The following is a 23,549-nucleotide window of genomic DNA, read 5'->3' as shown; positions in this document are numbered from 1 at the left end:
TCTGCCACCTGTCTGCCCATTCCACCAACTTGTCTATGTCCTTTTGAAGTTCTACACTATCCTCCTCACAGTTCACAATGCTTCCAAGTTTCATATCATCTGCAAACTTTGAAATTGTGCCCAGTACACCAAAGTCGAGGTCATTAATATATATCAGGAAAAGCAAGGGTCCCAAAACTAGCCCCTGGGTAATTCCACTACAAACCTTCCTCCAGCCCAAAAAACATCCATTAACCACTACTTTTTGTTTCCTGTCACTCAGCCAATTCCATATCCATGTTACTACTGTCCCTTTTATTCCATGAGCTACAAGTTTTTGAATGTCCAAGTGCATCACATCAACAGCAGTGCCCTCATCAACCCTCTCTATTACCTCCTCAAAAAAACTCCAGCAAGTTAGTTAAACATGATTTTCCCTTAAGAAATCCATGCTGGCATTCCTTAATTAACTCACATTTTTGCATGTGATTATTGATTTTATCCCGAATTATTTTTTATAGAAATTTTTCCACACCAAAGTTAAACTGACTGGCCTCTAGTTGCTGGACTTATCTTTACACCCTTTTTTGAGCAAGGGTGTAACGTTTGCAATTCTCCAGTCCTCTGGCACCACCCCCGAGTCTAAGGAAGACTGACAAATTATGGCCAATGCCTCTGCGATTTCCACCCTCACTTCCCTCAGTATCCTCGGGTGCATCTCATCTGGCCCTGGTGCCTTATCCACTTTAAGTACAGACAGCCTATCTAACACTTCTTTATCAATTTTAAACCCTTCTAGTGTCTGAATTACCTCCTCTTTCAACATTCTTCCTTGGTAAAGACAGATGCAAAGTATTCATTTAATACCTGAGCTATGCCCTCTGCCTCCATGTGTAGGGCGGCACAGTGGCGCAGTGGTTAGCACTGCAGCCTCACAGCTCCAGCGACCCGGGTTCAATTCTGGGTACTGCCTGTGTGGAGTTTGCAAGTTCTCCCTGTGTCTGCGTGGGTTTTCTCCGGGTGCTCCGGTTTCCTCCCACAAGCCAAAAGACTTGCAGGTTGGTAGGTAAATTGGCCATTATAAATTGCCCCTAGTATAGGTAGGTGGTGGGGAAATGTGGGGACGGGTGGGGATGTGGTAGGAGTATGGGATTAGTGTAGGATTAGTATAGATGGGTGGTTGATGGTCGGCACAGACTTGGTGGGCCGAAGGGCCTGTTTCAGTGCTGTATCTCTAAACTAAACTAAACTAAATCCCCTTTATGGTCCCCACTCCTCCTTTTACCACTCTTTTACTATTTATATGCCTATAGAAAATGTTGGGATTTCCTTTAATGCTAGCTGACAGTCTCTTTTCATGCTTTCTCTTTGCTTCTCTTATTTGCTTTTTCACTTCCACTCTGGACCTTCTATATTCAGCCTGGTTCTCAATTGTATTTTCTACCTGGCATCTGTCATAAGCACACTTTTTCTTCTTTATCTCAAGCTCTACCTCTTTTATCATCCAGGGAGCTCTGGATTTCTCTGCCTTACTTTTCCCCTTCGAGGGAACATAATACAGAGGAATTTTAAATCATTGCATTACGTATTAGAATCCCATGATACAATTTCAGTCAAGTTGGGAAGGAAATTATTGAGCATGGGCCAATAACCATACTTATTATTTTGTTGTACAGTCACCATTCAAGTCTAGTCAGTTCTATCATAGAATAGAGGTCAAGCAAGAGACACATTTCTCCCTGAACTTGTCAAAACATCTGAACATAAACATCTTTGATGTGGTGGGACAAGTTGATAAGGCTGTTTTTTTTAAAAGAAAGAGCATACTGGATCCTTGGTTTTATAAATAGAGGAACAGAATACAAAAGCAAAGATTTTATGATGAAACTTTCTAAATCACTGGTTAGGCCTCAGCTGGAGTATTGTGTCCAATTCAGGACAGTGCATGTTGGAAAGGATGTCAAGGCCTTGGGGAGGGTGCAGAGGAGATTTACCAGAAAGGGACCAGGAATGAGGGGATTTCAGTTATGTGGAGAGATTACAGAAACTGGGATTATTTTTCTTAGAGTAGAGCAGGTTAAAGGGAAATTCACTGGAGAATTTCATAACAATGAAGGGTTTTGATTGAGTCAATATGGAGAAACAATTCACCCTCCTTGAGACTCCAAACAATGAAACGGTGGAATTATATTCATCTGCCTTTCCAATGGGCTGAACCCTGCACCTTTCTGAAGAGTCTGTTTTCAGCTATCTCCTGGATTATTTAGAGTAATTCATAACTCTAGTGTGTGCAGCTGTAGTTCTAATTCTGTTGGACTTAAGCCAGCCCTTGTGCGAGGAGCTGGTTAAGAAAATAATAAAGGTATGCCACTGTGTGTAACTTATTCGTTTTCAGGCTCCTTTTTATGTTCTGATTTTAACCATTCCCCACCCATTGGCCGGAATCTACCTGGCCCCACGGAAGCAGGTTTGAAGCTGGGATATGGGGTGAAATCAGAGTTGAGGCCGCGGGGATGAAAAGCCTCACCTGCAGCAGAAACCGACCTTCTGATAGGTTTCCCACCACTGCAATGGCCCAGTGGCTTCAGGCCTTTCTATTTTCGGCATTTTATACAAGCTTCCAAGGGCGCCAGCATTTTGTAGTGCCCTCACATCTCTCTACCTGTCGCAGCAGCACCCACTTCTCCCAGTGGGGCTGCCAGCTGTTCACAGCTGCAGGCCCTCTGATTTGGCCTGCAACCTCATCAACCCGTCCACCACCCTTGATTGGAAGGGCGGACATGGAGGCAGCCAATTAGGAGGCAGCTTCCCGGAAGATCCTGGAGGGCACACTGCAGACCCGTGGGGTCAGGACCTGAAAATGGTCCCGATGCCTGAAAATTAGCTATCAACGGAAGATTCTGCCTATCAACATAGGCATGTGGGCCACTGCTAAGTTGGTTGGGGTCTTTCTTTAGGTGGCCCTGGTAGTCTCCTAAAATGAGCACAGGCCTCATCTCAATATTGAAATGAGGCACCTGTGCCCAGTTCAGACCCGGATTGTTAGATTGGTTTGCACTCGTCAGACTTTACAATGCACAAAACTCTGACTGGTATTACCGGGTCTTGAGCAGCGTAACCAGTGGTTCTTAAAGGGAACTCCGGAGGACACTCAGAAAAGGCCCCAAAACTTTCACACTGTTGCTTCTTTCCTGTCTCTCCTCCATCTCCTCCCGATATGGGCCTCAGAACAGGGTGAAGTTGATGATGGCCCGACAGGCTTGATTGATGTTAGCAGCTCACCTAATTTATTCTGACGAGGTCTGAGGACAAATTTAGTTCAGGCGTCGGCTCTCCGTTTTGGCAGGCCCTGGCCCAGGCTCTGCCATTTACCCATCTCGGTTCCATATCTCTTGATGCCTTCATTTAAGAAAATACATGATCAATCTCAGTCCTGAAAACTCCAGTTGTTTGTTCCAGCATCCACAGCCTGTTTGGGGTAGAGAAAATTCCAGTTTTCTACTAAAAGTGAGAATTTTGTTTTTGATGGGAGGAGACAGGATGTTGTTTGATCATTGCAACATAAACAAACAGAAGTTATTGATCATGTAGTATCTCAAGTGTAACTCATACAAACAAACATGTGACCTACACAACATTCTTCCTTAGTGAGATACTTGTATATATGAACGCGGGGTAATATGCGAAGCAAGGCTGCATTTATATAACACCTTTCATGATGTCAGGATATCCCAAAGTACTTTACAGCCAACAAAGAGCTTTAGAAAGTGTAGTCACTCTGGTAATTACGGAAATGCGACAGCCAATTTGTGCACAGCAAGGTCCCACAAACAGCAATGTGATAATGTAATAATCTGTTTCTTGTTAAGAACACTATCGGGTCAGCTAAAACTGCTCACTATTCCAGTATCATCCTGGAATGCAAAGAAAACCCCCAGCTTCTTTACTGCAGATAATTTTCTTGACCCTCTTTTCCCCGTCCCCTCCACCCACACCTCCACCAATAAGTATGAGGAGCTCATGGACTTCTTTGTCACTAAGATCGAGACTATCCGATCAGCTGCCTCTGCCGTGTCCCTCCCTCCCACTAGCCCACCTGGCTAAACTTCCTCCAATGCTCCCCCTGCCCTAGCCCTGAACTCGCATCTTTCTCTAGTTTCTCTCCTACCTCCACTCATGCCCTCTCTGAGCTCATCTTGTCCATGAGACCCACCTCCTGCTCCCTCGATCCTATTCCCACTAAACTGCTGATTACCCAACTTCCCCTCATGGTCCCCATGTTAGCCGATATTGTAAATGGTTCTCTCTCCTTTAAATCTGCTGACATCACCCCCTCCTCAAAAAAAAAACCCCTTGACCCCACTGTCCTTGCAAACTACTGTCCCATCTCCAACTGCCCTTTCCTCTCCAAAGTCCTTGAGCGTGTTGTCACCTTCCAAATCCATTCCCATCTTTCCCGGAACTCCATGTTTGAATCCCTCCAATCAGGTTTCCGTCTCTGCTACAGTATCAAAACGATTCTTATCAAAGTCAAAAATGACATCCTATGTGACTGTGACAAAGGTAAACATTTCTTCCTTGTGGCTGCCTAGTAAAACCTAACGGCCTTCTTGCAGATCGGGCACCCTGTGCCCCACAGAGGGCCCCCCCATGGCACAAGCCGCCCCCACTGCAGCACATCCCACCCCACCCTTGCCTTGCAGGGGCCCGTCCGCTTGTCCCCGGCGAAGCTCCACACATTTACCTCAATTCCGGATCTCCTCCATTGCTGCTTATCACATTGCGTACAGTCCCGCTCCCAGTGGCGCTGCTGGGACTGAAGAGCGGTCGGCCCACTAATTGGCTGGCAGCTCTTGGAGGCGCGTCTTCCTGACTCGAGGGTGGAAGTCCCACCTGAGGCCAGTGTAGGGCCTGGGCCACGTAAAATCACTATGTGGCTTCCAGGCCTGGCAGAGGCGGGCTCGCCACTGCAGTTTTGGCCAGTGGGCGGGGCCTCCAGCCCAACATAAAATTATGTGGCTGAGAGTCATGTTGTTTTATATTGCTCCTGTAAAGTGCCTTGCACATTTTATTATGTTAAAGGCACTAGATAAATAGATGTTTAGTGTATGGGGAGAGAGATACTGGGGAGAAATTGTAACTCTTCCTCAAATAGTGCTATGGGATCTTTTATGCCCACCTGAGAGGGCAGATGGGACCTTGGTTTGAAATCTCACCCAGTACTGCACTGGATTGTCAGCCTAGATTTTTGTGCTCATGTTTCTGGCATGAGACATGAATCCACAACCTTCTGTCTCAGAGGCAAGAGTCCTACACACTGAGCCATGCCTGACACTTTGAAAAGCCTACTGCAGCTTGTAATTCCAGGTGGTCTCCCATGCAAGTACTAACCAAGCTTAACATTGCTTAGCTTCTGAGGTCAAATTGAATCAGGTGCTATCAGAGCAGGGACTTGAGCTCAAAATCTAGGCTGACACTCCAATGCAGTATTGAGTGAGTGCTGCACTATTGCAGGTGTTGTCTTTTAGACGAAACGTTAAACTGAGGCCCCTTCTGCTCTCTCAGGTAGATGTAAAAGATCCCATGACGGTATTTTGAAGAAGAGCAGGGGAGTTCTCCCCAGTGTCCTGGCCAATTTTTATCCCTCAATCAGATCACTAAAAAACAGATTATCTGGTCATTATAACATGATAACATTGCTGTGTATAGGAGCTTGCTGTAAACAAATTGATCAGTGTGTTCCCTTCATTACAACAGTGACTACACTTCCAAAGTACTTAATTGGCTGTAAAGTGCGTTGGGACATCCTGAGGCCGTGAAGGATGCTATATAAATGCAAATCTATCTTTCAGGATGGAAGTCAGCATGAGGGGCTGGTTGTTGACTGGTTGGCTGTTATACACACTGCCTCATTTTCCTTCCCATTGACTTCCATTGGTAACAACCTTGATCTTTCAATCTTAGGCCAGCCTTTCAAGCTGGATCCCAAATCTGCACACAAAAAGCTGAAAGTGTCTCATGACAACCTCAGTGTGGAACGGGATGAGACCACCTCGAAGAAGAGCCACACTCCGGAACGCTTCACCAGCCAAGGGAGCTACGGCATAACTGGCAATGTCTATATCGACAGTGGCCGACATTATTGGGAGATCCTCATTGGAGGAAGCACTTGGTAAGAACACAAAATTCTTTGTATGTTTCCTCCATAGAATCTATGGGCAAGTTTGCTGTGCCTTAGTTGCCCTACTAAAACTATCAGGTTCTTCCTCACTTTCAAAATGACTAATAAAGGTCTTCATTATCACTGGGTCAAAGTCATGGAACTCCCAGCCTGGCTGCACTGTGAGAGTCCCTTCACCACGTCATAAGGTCTCAAGAACTAGGAGCAGGAGTGGGCAATTCAGCCCCTCGAGCCTGCTCCACTATTCAATATTATCATGGCAGATCTCATCTTAGCCTCAACTCCACTTCCCTGCCCATTCTCCATAACGTAAACTGCAGTGTTCCAAGAAGGCGGCTTACCATTACCTTCTCGTGGGCAACTAGGGACCGACAGTAAATGCTGGCCTTGCCAGTGACACCCACATCCCAAGAATGAACAATAATAAAGACTTGCACTCCAACTTAGAGTGGACATGTGCAGGGGGAAAGCAGAAGGGAAGCACTCAATGTAGCCTGAGCAAGTGGCCCAGGCGCACTGAGTCCCACTGACAGGGTCGGCATTGAGGCTGACGAGTGGAATTTTGGGTGGCAAGAGGACATGAGGGAGTGGTCAGGAGGGTCTAACAATTGGGGAAGGGGGGAAAGGCCAGGTCACGAAGGGCCCAAGTTTCTTTTGTGGGGATCGGAGGAGGATCCTGCTCCTTCAAGCCCACAAGGAAAAGTTTTAGAAAGAAATTTCAAAATGAAACTTACCCAGGCCTTTTCTGTTCCTGATCCTGTTGCCTACAAGGTGTCGCTAGTCGCTCGGGCTCTGTGCGCGATTCATGACGAAAAATTGTGCTGGGGTCTGAATTACATCACTGGACCCCTGACATTTTGAATATTAATGAGGTGTTTGCAATCCTAAAGAGGGTGCCTTTCTCACAACCCAAATTATTGGGGTTAAAATGGTGCCTGGAGCAAAAAGCTTCAGGTAGCGCCCACACACTATTTTATGCTGACATCGGGTTGGCGGAGTGGGGATTATTGGGGCAAGGATATAATCAGGGCTATTGTCAAAAGGAGCTTGAATTGGTGATTGTCCAATGTTTAAAGAAAGGTAGACTGATTGGGTGTTGTATGATCGCTTCAAGAGTGATGTCCCTTTAAGAACTCTATGCTAATGAGCTAAGTACCAGGACATAGTCATGTGACTAGAAGCCATAGGCACTCTGCAACTGTAACACCTTAGACAAAGGTTCTGTACATAGTTTGCTCCGTATTGTATATACTAGTTGAGCTGTTAATAAACCTGTTAGCGATCTTCAAGGCACTGGTATCCACATCCCTCATTTTGTTGCTTAACTTAACATCACACAAAGAAAACATGATATGGTTGCAGCAGTGGGATTACCAGCATGTAAGGACCTCAACATTGTGACTATCCACGAGGTCACCAAGCTACCCATTACAGCAGAAGAGACCAAGGGTACCCACATTGAATCAGTCCACGACCGACAACAAATGTACCTGGACTGGTTCGGCGCCACAGGAGATTTCAACGGTGATGCTATACTGCACCTCAGAGAGGACGCAATTTTGTCAATCAACCGTCCCAGAAAGTGCAGCTTGCATGTACAAGAAAAATGTCAGCAGGAGTTAGATGACATGGAACACAATGTGCAGCATCACACAGACTGGTGCACTCAATTACATGCGTACTGAAGAAGGATGGAGCATGTCTAGTCCAAGGCGTCTAACCCTCTCCCTGAAGATTCCAACGTTAGAGGAATTGAATCCCAAGTTCACAGGAGCCAGATCCTCCTTTTCAGGTGAATCCACAAACAGGACTGTCCTGACAGACCCAATGTTTCAGCCTGTTTCTGCCCCACTGAACTTATTTCTTCCTATCTTGACTCTATCATTTCTCCCCTGGTCCAGTCTCTTCCCACCTACATCCGTGACTTGTCTGACACCCTACTCATTTTGACAATTTCTGGTTTCCTGGCCCTAACTGCCCCCTCTTCACTATGGACGTCCAATCGCTCTACACCTCCATCCCCCACCAGGATTGTTTGAGGGCTCTCCGCTTCTTCCTTGAACAGAGGCCCAACCAGTCCCCATCCACCACTACCTGCCTCCGCCTGGCTGAACTTGTTCTCACATTGAACAACTTCTCCTTCAACTCCACTGATTTCCTTCAAGTAAAAGGTGTTGCTATGGGTACCCGCATGGGTCCTAGTTATGCCTGTCTTTTTGTGGAATATGTCGAACATTCCTTGTTCCAGTCCAACTCAGGCCCCCTCCCCCAACTCTCTTTTTCCGGTACATTGATGACTGTATCGGTGCTGTTTCCTGATCCTGCCCCAAACTGGAAAACTTTATCAACTTTGCTTCTAATTTCCACCCTGCTCTCACCTTCACATGGTCCATCTCCAACACTTCCCTTCCCTTCCTCGACTTCTCTCTCCATCTCTGGGGATAGACTGTTTACTAATATTCATTATAAGCCCACTGACTCCCACGGCTACCTTGACTATACTTCCTCACACCCTGTAGTACACTCCCAGCCAAGTCAGCGTCCCCTTTTTGTTTTTAAGTTCTGCCCATATGGCCTCATTTGAGGAACCTTCAAAGATATCATCCTTCCTTACTGCAGTAATTGACTCCTTGATCAACAGTGCAATGCCACCTCTTTTACACCCTCCCCTGACACGCCTGAAGATTCTATACCCTGGAATATTGAGCTGCCAGTCCTGCCCTTCCCTCAACCATATCTCTGTGATAGCAATAATATCATATTTGAATATATTAATCAACGCCCTCAATTCATCTGTCTTACTTGTAAGACTCCTTGCAGGTCTATATTTGCTCTGCCTTCCAGACTGACTCAGTTTCTCTACTATATTTGACTGTGCATCACCCCCTACTGTACCTCCACTCTATCCCACCCCCCCTGCCAAATTAGTTTAAACCCCCGCCAACAGCAATAGCAAACCTCCCAGCAAGGATGTTGGTCCCGTTCCAGTTCAGGTGCAACCCATCCAACTTGTACAGGTCCCACCTTCGCCAGAAACAGTCCCAGTGATCCAGGAAACTAAAGCCCTCCCTCCTGCACCATGTCTTCAGCCACGCATTTATCTGCTCTATCCTCCTATTCCTATACTCACTAGCACGTGGTTCCGGGAGTAATCCAGAGATTACAACCTTTGAGGTTCCACTTTTTAATCTGCTACCTAGCTCCCTAAATTCTTGTGGCAGGACCTCATCCCTCTTTCTACCTATGTCGTTGGTACCAATGTGCACCACAACCTAAACTGTTCACCCCCCGCCTTCAGAATGTCCTGCAGCCGCTCCGTGACATCCTTGACCCTGGCACCAGGGAGGCAACATGCCATGTCTATGACTCTATGACCTTGCCTCCTGTAAGGACTCCATTCTATTCTCCCAGTTTCTCTGTCTCTGATGCATCTGCTCTGATGATGCAACCTTCCACAGCAGCTCTTCTCACAGAATCACAGAATAACAGAATAATACAGTGCAGAAGAGGCCCTTCGGCCCATCGAGTCTGCACCGATGCATTAAAGACACCTGACCTGTCTACCTAATCCCATTTGCCAGCACTTGGCCCATAGACTTGAATGTTATGACGTGCCAAGTTCTCATCCAGGTACTTTTTAAAGGATGTGAGGCAACCCGCCTCTACCACCCTCCCAGGCAGTGCATTCCAGACGGTCAACACCCTCTGGGTAAAAAAGTTCTTCCTCAAATCCCCCTTAAACCTCCTACCCCTCACCTTAAACTTGAGTCCCCTCGTAACTGACCCTTCAACTAATGGGAACAGCTGCTTCCTATCCACCCTGTCGATGCCCCTCATAATCTTGTACACCTCGATCAGGTTACACCTCGATCAGGTCACCCCTCAGTCTTCTCTGCTCCAGTGAAAACAACCCAAGCCTATCCAACCTCTCTTCATAGCTTAAATGTTCCATCCCAGGCAACATCCTGGTGAATCGCCTCTGCACCCCCGCCAGTGCAATCACATCCTTCCTATAATGTGGCGACCAGAATTGCACACAGTACTCCAGCTGTGGCCTTACCAAAGTTCTATACAACTCCAACATGACCTCCCTGCTTTTGTAATCTATGCCTCGATTGATAAAGGCAAGTGTCCCGTATGTCTTTTTCACCACCCTATTAACCTGCCCTTCTGCCTTCAGAGATCTATGGACAAACATGCCAAGGTCCCTTTGTTCCTCGGAACCTCCCAGTGTCAGGCCATTCATTGAATACTTCCGTGTCACATTACTCCTTCCAAAGTGTATCACCTCACACTTTTCAGCGTTAAATTCCATCTGCCATTTTTCTGCCCATTTGACCATTCCGTCTATATCTTCCTGTAACCTAAGACACTCAACCTCACTGTTAACCACTCGGCCAATCTTTGTGTCATCTGCGAACGTACTGATCCTACCCCCCACATAGTCATCTATGTCATTTATATATGTCTGATATGTCTTCCTTTTTCCTTACTGAGAATTTCCCCCACTGTGGTTGACAGGGCCCTCGACTATGTCCAACCTATTTCCCGCACCTCTGCCCTCACCCCTTCCCCTCCCTCCCACAACCGTGACAGGGTTCCCCCTGTCCTCACTTTCCACCCTACTAACCTCCACATCCAAAGAATCATCTTCTGCCATTTCCGTCACCTCCAGCGTGATGCCACTACCAAACATATCTTCCCCTCCCTTCCCCTGTCAGCATTCTGAAGGGATCGTTCCCTCCGCGACACCCTGGTCCACTTCTCCGTTACTGCTGACAGCTCATCCCCTTCCCACACACCCTCCCATGCAATCGCAGGAGGTGTAATACCTGCACTTTTACCTCCTCTCTCCTCACTATCCAAGTCTCCAATCACTCCTTTCAGGTGAAGCAGTGATTTACTTGTACTTCTTTCAATGTAGTATACTGTATTCACTGCTCACTATGTGGTCTCCTCTACATTGGGGAGACCAAATGCAGATTGGGTGACTACCTCCGCTCAGTCCAAAATCATGACTGCGAGCTTCCTGTCGTTTGCCATTTCAACACCCACCACCCCCACCTCTCATGCCCGCATCTCTGTCCTGGGCTTGCTGCAGTGTTCCAGTGAACATCAACGCAAGCTCGAGGAGTAGCACCTCATCTTCCGATTAGGCACACTACAGCCCGCCGGACTGAACATTGAGATCAATTTGAGCATGACTGGCCCCCCCTTTTTTGTTTTTTAGTTTCACTTTTTATTTTTTTTATTTTTATTTCATTTTATTTTAGTTTGTTTCATCATTCCATTTTTTTACAATGTGCCTGCCCACCTTTTTTTCATGTTTGTGCTTTTGGCTAGGGCTTTCATTATTCTGTCATTTAACACCCTCTCTGCACTAATGCTTTGTCTTTCACCACACTATTAACACACTCTTTGCCTTTGTCCCATGACCTCCTTGTCAGTTATTCTCTGTGACCCTCTGTCCTATCAACATCTTCCCTTTTGTTCTCTTTTGCCCCACCCCCACTTTATTTGCTTGAAACCTATTACATTTCTAACCTTTGCCAGTTCTGATGAAAGGTCACTGACCTGAAACGCTAACTTTGCTTCTCTCTCCACAGATGCTGCCAGACCTGCTGAATATTTCCAGCACTTTTTGTTTTTATTTCAGATTTTCAGCATCTGCAGTATTTTGCTTTAATTCAAGATTTTCGTGTTGTCATGTTACACCTCAGAGCTACACCTCTGTATGGGCCTACCGTCATCCGCAGAGATCACATTTGGCAGACAAGTCAGAATGATTTTGCCAAGCCATCATCTGTCCAAATTCTCTGAGATGCAGGAGACACTGCTCAAAAAACGGGAGAATGAAGATGGTGCATGACCGACACGCAGGGGCGGAACTACCTCAGCTACACGTCGGACAAAAGGTCAGGTCATACACCCCGCAATGAGAACATGGTTACCTGCAGATGTATCCAAAGTATGCGATGAGCCAGGTCCTACGAGATTACACCATCTAATGGAGCAGTGCTGAGCAGGAACTGACGCCAATTAAGAGAAGTGTGCAATACTCCAATTGTACACAACGGACTCAAAAGAACGCATTTCAACAATGAGGGTGTGACAGAACAACAAGATGACAACCAACACATTGACAACACATCTGCAAACCAAAAACAGCCAAGGGCGAAATCCACATCCCCAGAAGGTTATACCATAACCAGATCTGGAAGAGTTGTCAAACCACTGAAATGATATATGGACTCTTAAGCTTCTGCACGTGTAAATTTCAAAATCCCTATCCTCATACTTGTAAATTTTATAATCCCTATCCCCGTAAAACTAATTTTGATATCCAATTTTAGGTGTTTTTACTTATAGCATATGAGAATTGTCTTTGGAAACTAAGGGGATGTTGTATGATCACTTCAAGAGTGATGTCCCTTTAAGAACACAGTAAACAGAAGTCCTTGAAGCGGCCAACATCCCCAGCTTATACACACTACTGAGTCAGCGGCGCTTGAGATGGCTTGGCCATGTGAGCCGCATCAGCGGCGCTTGAGATGGCTTGGCCATGTGAGCCGCATGGAAGATGGCAGGATCCCCAAAGACACATTGTACAGCGAGCTCGCCACTGGTATCAGACCCACCGGCCGTCCATGTCTCCGTTATAAAGACGTCTGCAAACGCGACATGAAATCGTGTGACATTGATCACAAGTCGTGGGAGTCAGTTGCCAGCATTCGCCAGAGCTGGCGGGCAGCCATAAAGACAGGGCTAAATTGTGGCGAGTCGAAGAGACTTAGTGGTTGGCAGGAAAACAGACAGAGGCGCAAGGGGAGAGCCAACTGTGCAACAGCCCCAGATAAGGAGGCCCAAAAGAAAGAAAATGCTAATGAGCTAAGTACCAGAACCTAGTCATGTGACTAGAAGCCATCGTCACTCTGATGGACAAAGGTTCTGTACATAGTTTGCTCTATATTATATATAGAGCAGAAAATGGCTTTGAAATAACTGGAAACAGCTGCAGCAATACAATGATTGTTGCATTGGGGCAGGTGTCTTTGAAATGCGTTGTTCCTTCATTTGTGTAGTGTTTATGAGAGATTGCATGGCTTTAAACTGTCCCTTAAGGGGACAGGTGTGAAAGAAACTTGTGTTTTTCTGGGCCGACTCAAAATATAGACTCAGAATCCAAGCTAATTTAATCCAAAAAAAAAATCAGATCAAAGTCATCGTCGCAGTGTCTGAAGAAAGCAGCTGTTTAAACTCAGTCTCGGCCAGTACACGGGTACCACAATCCCTTCCCCTGACCTTGCAGCCAAAGACACCGGCACCAGTCTTCCCAAACCAACCTTGTGTTTGGGGATTGGTGAGATAATGTTGCATATTGATACAACATAGCTGGAAGAATTTTAAGTGGAACATTACACGATTCACTTGAAGCCCCTGAGGCACATTCACTTAGGTCTCGAGACTATTGCCTCAACCTGGTGGCTGATTTCAAAACAGCCCTGGATTGTTGGTTCCTCTATTTTGTACTTTTTCCAGATGTTGCAGTTAAGAAATGGAATATTTTCTTTTCCATTTCAATGCCCAGTGTCAGCAGTAAGCGCTCCCATGATAACCCAAAGGACTTCTTTTAAACTATTTTAGCACTATTTTTGCTCCCATCCCCTGCTGGCCCCCAATGTACTGGTCTAAGGCCCACTTCTCCATGATGTCATGAGTCCTTGCACTACAAGTAGAAATTTTCAAGCAAATCACTAATGGATCTCTGGTGTTTTAGGTCCTAGCTTCGGAAATGCTTACTTATTTTCAACAACTTTTCTGCTCAGTTACCCGTGGCTTCGTGACCAGCTTTGAGTTGGGCCTCATTCGGGAGACCTGACCACATAATCCAGGCTGGCACCTCCTTTAAGATGATCCTTAAAACCTACCTTTCTGACCAAGGTTGTAGTCGCAGTGTCCTAATGCATTCTGCAAAGGCTTGGCATCAGTTTTTGTCTGCTAATGCTCCTGTGACGTGCCTCTGGATGATTTACAAGGCTGGAGGCATTATATAAATGTAACAGATTTGTTACATGTACATCCTGCGCAGGTAAATCTGAAGAATTTAAAATGATAACCTCCTGTCTGCCCGCAGGCATTGTGAGAGGCCTTCCTCCGCCAAATTATGGTTTGCCTGCTTCCCAGAAAACTGCCCCTTTACATTCATGGGAGGGTGTACCAGAGAGAAGGCAACATATCTGAGAGTTATTTTACTCTTCAGTAGTCTCTTCAGACTACTAGAAAAGATTGGATGCCCACCAAAGCCACTAAGTATCATCACCTTATTCCATGACAATATGAAAGGCACATTTCAGCATAGCAGCACCTCATCAGACCCCTTTCCTATCCTGAGTGGCGTGTTCTCGCACCTACACTGTTTGGGATCTTCTTCTCCCTGCTGCTCTCACATGCGTTCAAGTCTTCAGAAGAAGGAATTTTCCTCCACACAAGATCAGGTGGCAGGTTGTTCAACCTTGCCTGTCTAAAAGCGAAGACCAAAGTTCGGAAAGTCCTCATCAGGGAACTCCTCTTTGCTGGCGATGCTGCATTAACATCTCACACTGAAGAGTGCCTGCAGAGTCTCATCAACAGGTTTGCAGCTGCCTGCACCGAATTTGGCCTAACCATCAGCCTCAAGAAAATAAACATCATAGAACAGGACGTCAGAAATGCCCATCCATAAATATCGACGACCACACTCTGGAAGTGGTTCAAGAGTTCACCTACCGAGGCTCAACTATCACCAGTAACCTGTCTCTCGATGTAGAATTCAACAAGCGCATGGGGAAGGCTTCCTCTGCTATATCCAGACTGGCCAAGAGAGTGTGGGAAAATGGCACACTGACACAGAACACAAAAGTCCGAGTGTATCAAGCCTGTGTTCTCAGTACCTTGCTGTACAGCAGCGAGTCCTGGACAACATACGTCAGCCAAGAGCGACGTCTCAATTCATTCCATCTTCGCTGCCTCCGGAGAATCCTTGGCATCAGGTGGCAGGACCATATCTCCAACACAGAAGTCCTCGAGGTAGTCAACATCCCCAGCATATACACCCTACTGAGCCAGCGGCGCCTGAGATGGCTTGGCCATGTGAGCCGCATGGAAGATGGCAGGATCACCAAGGACACATTGTACAGCGAGCTCGTCACTGGTATCAGACCCACCAGCCGTCCTTGTCTCCGCTTTAAAGACGTCTGCAAACACGACATGAAGTCCTGTGACATTGATCACAAGTCGTGGGAGTCAGTTGCCAGCGATCGCCAGAGCTGGCGGGCAACCATAAAGGCGGGGCTAAAGCGTGGCAAGTCAAAGAGACTTAGCAGTTGGCAGGAAAAAAGACAGAAGCGCAAGGAGAGAGCAAACTGTGTAACAGCCCCGACAACCAATTTTATCTGCAGCACCTGTGGGAGAGTCTGGCACTCTAGAATTGGCCTTTATAGCCACTCCAGACGCTGCTCCACAAACCACTGACCACCTCTAGGCGCTTACCCATTGTCTCTCAAGACAAGGAGGCCAAAGAAGAAGATTTTACAAACTCTTCTTTCTGGCCCGTTGAGAGTTGGTATCCCGAAATTGGGGGTTCTGTAATTTTTCATCAATTCCTTTTAATTCACAGCAGGAAAACCGGTTGGCCTCTGCACCTGAGCATCCTGAGGCATCGCACTGGGAGGACAACTTCATGATCTCTGCCCTCATTTGTTTTTGCAGTTAATATAGGAACACGAGGCGGCCATTCTGCCTGCTCCGCCATTCAGTTAGATCATGGCTGATCTGTATCTTAACGCCATCCACCTATCTTGACTCCATATCCCTTAATATGCTTAGAGAGAGAAAACCTATTGATCTCAGATTTAAAATTATTGATTGAGCTAACACCTATTAATTTTAGTGTGAGAGTTCCCCAATTCCAGCACCCACTGAGTGAAGACGTATTTCCTATCTTCTCTCCTGAATGGTCTGGCTCTAAACTTAACATTATGTCCCCTTGTCATAAACTCCTCTAACAGCCGAAAAGGTTTCTTTGCATCCTTTCAATTACTTTCAAAATCCCAGAAACCTCAATCAAATCACGCCTTAACCTTCTACATTCCAGGGAATATAAACTGAGTTTATACAAACAAAACACAAAAGCAAAAAACTGCAGATGCTGGAAATCGGAAATAAAAACAGAAAATGTTGGAAGTACTCTGCAGGTCTGGCAGCATCTGTGGAGAGAGAGGACCTTTAATCAGTTATGTAATCTCTACTCCTAATGTAACCTTTGGAGCCCTGGAATCATTCTGGAGCATCTGTGTTGAACTCCTGCCAAGGTTTTTTTGTTTTTTAAAATTCATTCATGGGATGTGGGCGTCACTGGCCAGGCCAGCATTTATTACCCATCCTTAATTGCCCTTGAGAAGGTGGTGGTGAGCTGCCTTCTTGAACTGCTGCTGTCCATGTGGGATAGGTACACCCACAGTGCTGTTAGGAAGGGAGCTCCAGGATTTTGACCCAACGACAGTGAAGGAACGGCGATATAGTTCCAAGTCAGGATGGTGTGTGACTTGGAGGGGAACTTACAGGTGGTGGTGTTCCCATGCATCTGCTGCCCTTGTCCTTCTAGTTGATAGAGATCACGGGTTTGGACGGTGCTGTCTAAGGAGCCTTGGTGCGTTGCTGCAGTGCATCTTGTAGATGGTCCACATTGCTGCCACTGTGCGTCGGTGGTGAGGGAGTGAATGTTTGTGCATGGTGTGCCAATCAAGCGGGCTGCCTTGTCCTGGATGTTATCGAGCTTCTTGAGTGTTGTTGGAGCTGCACCCATCCAGGCAAGTGGAGAGTATTCCATCACACCCCTGACTTGTGCCTTGTAGATGGTGGACAGGCTTTGGGGAGTCAGGAGGTGAGTTGCTCGCCTCAGGATTCCTAGCCTCTGACCTGCTCTTGTAGCCACGGTATTTATATGGCTACTCCAGTTCAGTTTCTGTTCAATGTGTCCTTTCTAAGCTGCGGTTCCCTGAACTGTACACAGTACTCTAGATGTGGTCTAACCAGGGCCTTGTGTCGCTGTAGCAATACTTCCTCACCTTTATATTCTAGCTGGCTGATCTGTACCTCAACTCAGTTTACCCAACTTGGTTCCATATTCCTTTCTACCCTTACCCAATGATGCATTTAAGGGAAAGATAGATAAGCAAATGAGGGAGAAAATGATAGAAGGATATGTTGAAAGTGTGAGATAAAATGAAGTTAGAGGAGGCTTGTGTGGAGCATAAACACTGGTACAGCCCTGTGGGTCAAGTGGCCTGTTTTTGTGCTGTAAATGCTATGTAATGTGAATTGATGCAGATCAGTGTGCAGACAGTAAAACCGTTCCCATTTTGTTCCAGGTATGCAATCGGGATCGCCTACAAATCAGCACCAAAGCACGAGTGGATCGGGAAAAACGCCTACTCCTGGGTCTTCTGCCGGTGTAATAATAGCTGGGTTGCAAGGCACAACAGCAAGGAGATAACTGTGGAGCCCTCACCTCACCTCCGCCGGTTGGGTCTTTTGCTGGACTACGATAATGGATCTTTGTCCTTCTACGATGCTGTTAATGCCCAGCACCTGTACACCTTTGACATTGCATTTGTTCAGCCTGTGTGCCCCACATTCACTGTGTGGAATAAAGCCCTCACAGTCTTAACTGGTCTTCCTATACCGGATCACCTGGATTGCACGGAACAGGTACCTTAGTAAGTGTGTGGGGAAACAAGGACAGCAGCTCCTATCTTTCCTATGGGAGTGCATCGCACAGTTGACTGGAACTGCCTTATCCAATCAGACTTCATCTCACTCTCCAGTCTGAGCTGTAACTACAAAATACTTTGTGCTTTCGTCCCCACCCTCCCCCAACCCTCCCATCAGCCCAGTTTCTGGGTATATTTTCCTCTTTTTCTCAAAAAGAGTTCATTATTTCTATTTGTGGTCATATTTACCAGTCGCCAATCAAGGTGGCCGATTAAAGTCAGGGGGTTGAATTTTGTCAGCCCCGAAGAAGTCCCGCTGCCAGGGCCAAAAGCCGATCCCATTCCGGAGGGTGGCAGGACCCGGGGGGGGCATTTTGACGGCAGCAGCCAATTAACAGGCCGCCACTGGGGCCACCATGCAATTGAGGATTGTGGCCCACCTCCCGGAGCTGCCGGCCCAATCAGAGGCGCCCTCGAAGACATGTAACTGTTTCTGAGCAAGATGGGGCCAGGCAGGCATCGTTATTGCAGCAGACGTGAGTTAGGGCCCCCCATGGGCCATGGAGTGCCCATCAAGGAGGGCCCCCCGTGGGGACCTGCTGGGAGACCGCCAAGGTTTATCCCCTGGGGGGTGGGAAGTGGTCCTTAATTAGGCCCTCACATGGCTCAATTGGCCGTGCCACTAAGGTTCCCACTGATGGCAATATGCCATTGCAGCGGTAAGACATCGGGCTCCTTTCCTGACACCTTCCTCCACCATATTGCCATCCCTCCACCTCCCAGCCTGTCTCCAAAGGGCTGGTAAAATTCAACCCTGAAAATGAGAAGAGAAAGATCCCCAATCAGTATGTTCCTCTGTTTTACTCTTTTCATCTTTCATGAGCAGCCAGATTGCATTGCACTCTTCATAAATGGAAATTAATTCATCCAAGTTGTAGTATGCACAAAATTGTACTCGAATCTCCCCACGAGGATTTTTTGAAGCCTGTTTTGGAAATCAGGAGGTGACGTTAGATGGTTTGATGCAATGGGACAGTTGGGCTTCTTCTGTGCTTCTTTCAAAGGTTCCATAAATGTGCCATACCTCAATGGAACTCGCATTCATAATCCTGACCCAAACTAACTCCTGCTTCCTTGCACACCCTGATCTAACTCGGGCTGGCAGTGACGACTCAACCTAACTCTGGCTGTCCGCTCCTTCCGCCATCCCACTCCCGCTGGCAGCTCATAGGCCTGAGCAGACTTCCAGCTGTCCAGCTCAATTGTTTCAGTGTCAGTTTTATTTATTTCATTTATCTCCTTCAAAAGAGATGCAACATTTTGAACTACATCATCCATATATATCCGCTGTCTCCATACCCAGGGCATGTCAGCTATAAGTTCATTCGAGTGTGGAGTTGAGGTCTGGTTTGTGTCAAGTGAGGTCAAGTGGATGAACTTGTATAACTGTTGAATCTGCCGCCCGTTATTTTTGAGCTGTATTAGATGTGCTGTCCAAACTGCAGCTCCTATATGACTAATTCCCCGCACCAACTGGTTGTTCAGAACTCGTGCTTTATACCCATCGCTTTCCAGTCAAGGCTTCACAACTTTACCATGATTCGAACTTTAACAAGGCCTTCATGCTAATTAACAAAGCTTTCTCTTTCTTGCAAAGTAACTTCTAGCTGGGAGCAAGCCGTAAGGATAACAGTTTTATCTTTACAAATCCTTACATAGACTTTCAGAATGGAAAATGGATGGGTAATCGTGGGGAGGGTTGATCACCTGTCCAAATTCCTGACGTGCAAACACAGTGCACATCGATCCACACCAAGAGCATTACAGAGGAAAATTTACCCCTTAGAGTAATGCTAGGGATGGACTTTCTGGCCTCCTTCCTGTTGCTCACCTGTACCTGCTCATCTGTGAATTCATGTTTATTTTTATGTTACATTTTATACCCAGAGGAAAATATACCTGTTAATGTCCAACATGTGGCTCTAACCCTCCTTTACTTTGTACTTACTCATATAGGGGAATTTATAAATTATTTATATAAAATGATTTTCTTTTGGAGTAAAATTGTAGAACCCTTTTGCTTTTGCACATTCAATGTTTACTATTGTATTTATGCATAGGTGATTTGTTGGGGAGTTGAGGTATATAAAAAGAAAATTGAGAGAAACTATGGATTTCCCAACAGGGCTGTTAAGGATTTTTATATTGATTAACAATCTGTTGTTAGGACACAGTGTGCAGTGAATGGTAAGGTTCATTTGATTTGTAAATTATCCTCTTGAAACAGCAATGTACAACCGAAACTGAACTAAGCTGAACTGGCCTTAAGGAGACAACATCCCATTTATAGATACAGAGATGGACTTCAATGGTGTATGTGTGCAGGGGAAGGAAACTTAATGGTCCTTTCATCTCCAACACCTGGTATTCAGATCCAGTCTAGATAGCTAGGTTGGAAACCTCTTCTCTTTAGTGGGACTTAAGTATTTCACCAGCCTTTCTGCAATTGCCAGTGAGGATTAGTCAACCAGATCCAAACACCTCCAACTTAGCATTAGCGCTGCTCGTACATTGTCATTTGAAACTCGTAACATGTGACCTCCCTCTCTGGTTGTGGACCTTCCCCAGTGTACATGGTTCCCTGCTCCTCCAGATAGCTCCACCCCTTTTACCGTATTGCCTTTACAGCAATGACAATATGCATTTATATAGCCCCTTTAACGTGGTAAATGTCCAGAACTGTAAAAAGCCAAAAATTAGCACCAAGCTAAGGAAGAGATATTTGGAGAGGTGACGAAAAGCTTGTGTAATGAGGTAAGTTTTTAACCCAAACATATTCCTTGGGACCCAAATGAGTACAAAGTCAATTCTGAGGCCCATTTCAAGTTCAGTAGGCCTCAGCTTGGACAAGAACTGGTGGCAGGGAAGGGACTGACCGGTGGCAGCATTGTGATGTGAAAGGCTCATTACATAAAAACGGACAAAAATATAATAGAAATTAAATGAAAGCCTTCAACGGCAGTGTTGTTTCATGAAACTGTAAGTTGGTTCAAATAATTGCTATGGGAACGTTTGTGTTACTGAATAGTTGCAGTCAGGTTTTGGGTACTGCACCTCATGAAAGATATCTTGGCCTTGGAGGGGGTGCAGCACAGATTCACCAGAATGATATCGGGGTGAGAGGGTTAATTTAAAGAGGATAGGTTGCATAAACTTGGTTTGTATTCCCTAGAGTTTTGAAGATTGAGAATGATCTAATTGGGGTTTTTGAAATAGTAAAGGGATTTGATAGGGTAGATACAGAGAAACTATTTCCTTTGGTGGGGGAATCCAGAATGAGAAGGCATAATCTTAAAACTGGAGCTTGGCCATTTAGGGGTGAAATCAGGAAGCACTTTTTTCACGCAAAAGGTAGTGGAAATCTGGAACTCTCTCACTGATAAAGCTATAGATGCTGGAGGTTATTTGAGATTTTCAAGACTGAGATCAGTAAATTTTTGTTGAGTAAAGCATCAATGGATAGGGAGTAAAGAAAGGCAAATGGAGTTGAGGTACAGATCAGCTATGATCTAATAGTTTGACAGAATAGGCTCAAGGGGCTGTGTGGCCTCCTCCTGTTCCTATGTAATTTTGTTACTGAATAGATTATATCAGCAGCTCATTGGTTTGCACATTTCCTTTTATAATGTCCATTCAGTTGGGACTTAAAGGGGATTTTGTCTCTTTAAAGTTCCGATCAACTGTAAATCAGTCCAATGTTCACCTGTAACTTCACTGTTAGAATTTTATGTGTAGTTTATTTTTCTTTTCATTTAGGAATTTTTAAATGAGCCAGTTCAAACATGGAATATGAATGCTGCATGAAAATACTATAACTCTCATTGCAGAATTGAGCACATTTCTGTGCCTTAACAGTCTGTTTCAAGAACCTGTTGACTATTGCTGTTAAAACTGAGACAGTCTATCATGGGCCAAGGCCGTTGGTCCGAGCACAAAGGTACTGAATTCCAAGTGAATCTGTGGAATGGTCTGACAATGATGAGCTGAGATGGCACGCGAGGAATTCTGTGGAGTTATTAGGGAAATGTATTAATGTCAGTGTTGCACAGCGAACAGTTTTTAAAAAGCTGCACATCTACCATTGAATGTTGCCACTGTTATTGCGAGTTTTCAAAGGAAGTGGTTCATTACTGATTGATTCTTGGACTGAAGAGGATGACAAAGTGACTCAGGAGCACAAAAAGGCTGTCAGGAGTCCAAGAACTCCATTACTTTTCAAACTGGTGTTGAAAAGGCAAGACAAATGGATTTAAAGTATCCAGTTACAAATCCTGCATGTAATTGAACACCTGGGAATGAATGCAAGGTGCACTGTGGCATGCTAGGATGCCAATACCAGCCATGGAAATAGGTAACACAATCTGTTCACAGATTGCATCATTATGACTGCTATTTAATTATGTCAGTCACTGCACTTAAAGGCATATTATCCTCTGCTACCATGAGTTAAGCCTCTGATGGATGGTAAACTGGAGCGGTCACTTGGTGCAAGAGTTGCCTATGAAATGAGCCGTTCGGTATGAGCCAACACATCCCTTCCTGTGCACTGCTAATTATTAATGTGCTCAGTAATTAAGTCGGCATTTGGACAATTACATTATGCTCAACTGTCAAGGCTGCTCCCCTTCACCTTGATTCATCAGCATGGACACAGTGTGCAGTGGCTGCAGGGACATTTCCATGTATTAATATTGACAGACACACTGCACCCCCGGCTATTGATTTTGTTTTTGTTCTTTATGATTTTAATGAAGCAGCCTGTGTGTTTTTTTATATTTTGCAGTACTGAATTCAATGCCTGATTCCAGAATAAAGGACTATTCATGTCAAGCCACATTTTCTGTGTTGTATTTTAGTTAGCATTAAACCAACAGCCAAGAACGTTGAAGTGACGGGATTAGTATTAACCGGGGATGAGAGTTTGAGTTTCCTGAATTAGTCTCAGCATTGGTAGAACTCTCACCTCCGAATCAGAAGGTTGTGAGCTCAAGTCCCATCCAGAGATTTAACCACAGAATCCAGGCTGGCATTTTGCTGCAGTACTGAGGGAGTGCTGGACTGTTGGAGGTGCTGTCTTTGGCATGAAACACTAAACCAAGGCCTCATCTGACCTCTTAGGTGGAGATAGAAAATCCCACGGCACTATTTTGAAGAAGAGCAGTGGAGTTCTCCCTGATGTCCTGTCCAATATTTATCTCTCAACCAACATCAGTAAAACAGAATATCTGGTCATTATCACATTATTTTTTTTGGGACCTTGCTGTGTAGAAATTGACTCTCACGTACAACATTGCCTACACTTCAAAAGTACTTCAATGGCTGTAGAGCACTTTGGGAAGTGCTGAGGTTGTGAAAGACGACAGTCAGAATTTTACGTTGGGTGGGAGGCCCTGCCCACAGGCCATAAATTCAGGGGCGAGCCCTCCTCCACCGGGCCTGAGAGCCACGCTATGATTTTAAATGGCCCAGGCCCTTAAGTGGTCTCGGGCGCGACTTCCGTCCTCTGAGGCAGGATGTCCTGCCTCCAAGAGCTGCCGACCAGGAGCTCTCAGTCCCAGCAGCGCCACTGGGAGCAGTGG

At 45.8% G+C, this 23,549-nt stretch overlaps 1 protein-coding gene across 5 annotated transcripts in view; it reads left to right on the top strand.

Annotated features, from left to right (window-relative positions):
- Positions 1-22,800, top strand: part of mid1 (midline 1) — a 414,560-nt gene extending 391,760 nt beyond the window's left edge. For 4 of the 5 annotated variants that reach the window (XM_068040365.1, XM_068040362.1, XM_068040363.1 and 1 more), the window contains exons 9-11: positions 5,944-6,151; positions 17,569-17,908; positions 21,727-22,800. In XM_068040365.1, the coding sequence (XP_067896466.1) occupies positions 5,944-6,151; positions 17,569-17,908; positions 21,727-21,774 (596 nt within the window). In that variant the 3' untranslated portion in view covers positions 21,775-22,800. Of the gene's footprint in view, positions 1-5,943; positions 6,152-17,568; positions 17,917-21,726 lie in introns of all 5 variants that reach the window. The other variant, XM_068040366.1, reaches the window with a different exon arrangement.
- Positions 22,801-23,549: the final 749 nt, after the last annotated feature.

This window comes from Heterodontus francisci, chromosome 10 (assembly GCF_036365525.1).
Source record: "Heterodontus francisci isolate sHetFra1 chromosome 10, sHetFra1.hap1, whole genome shotgun sequence".
Taxonomy (NCBI): domain Eukaryota; kingdom Metazoa; phylum Chordata; class Chondrichthyes; order Heterodontiformes; family Heterodontidae; genus Heterodontus; species Heterodontus francisci.
The sequence above is the reverse complement of the archived record's forward strand: the minus strand, read 5'-3'. Positions and strand labels throughout refer to the sequence as shown.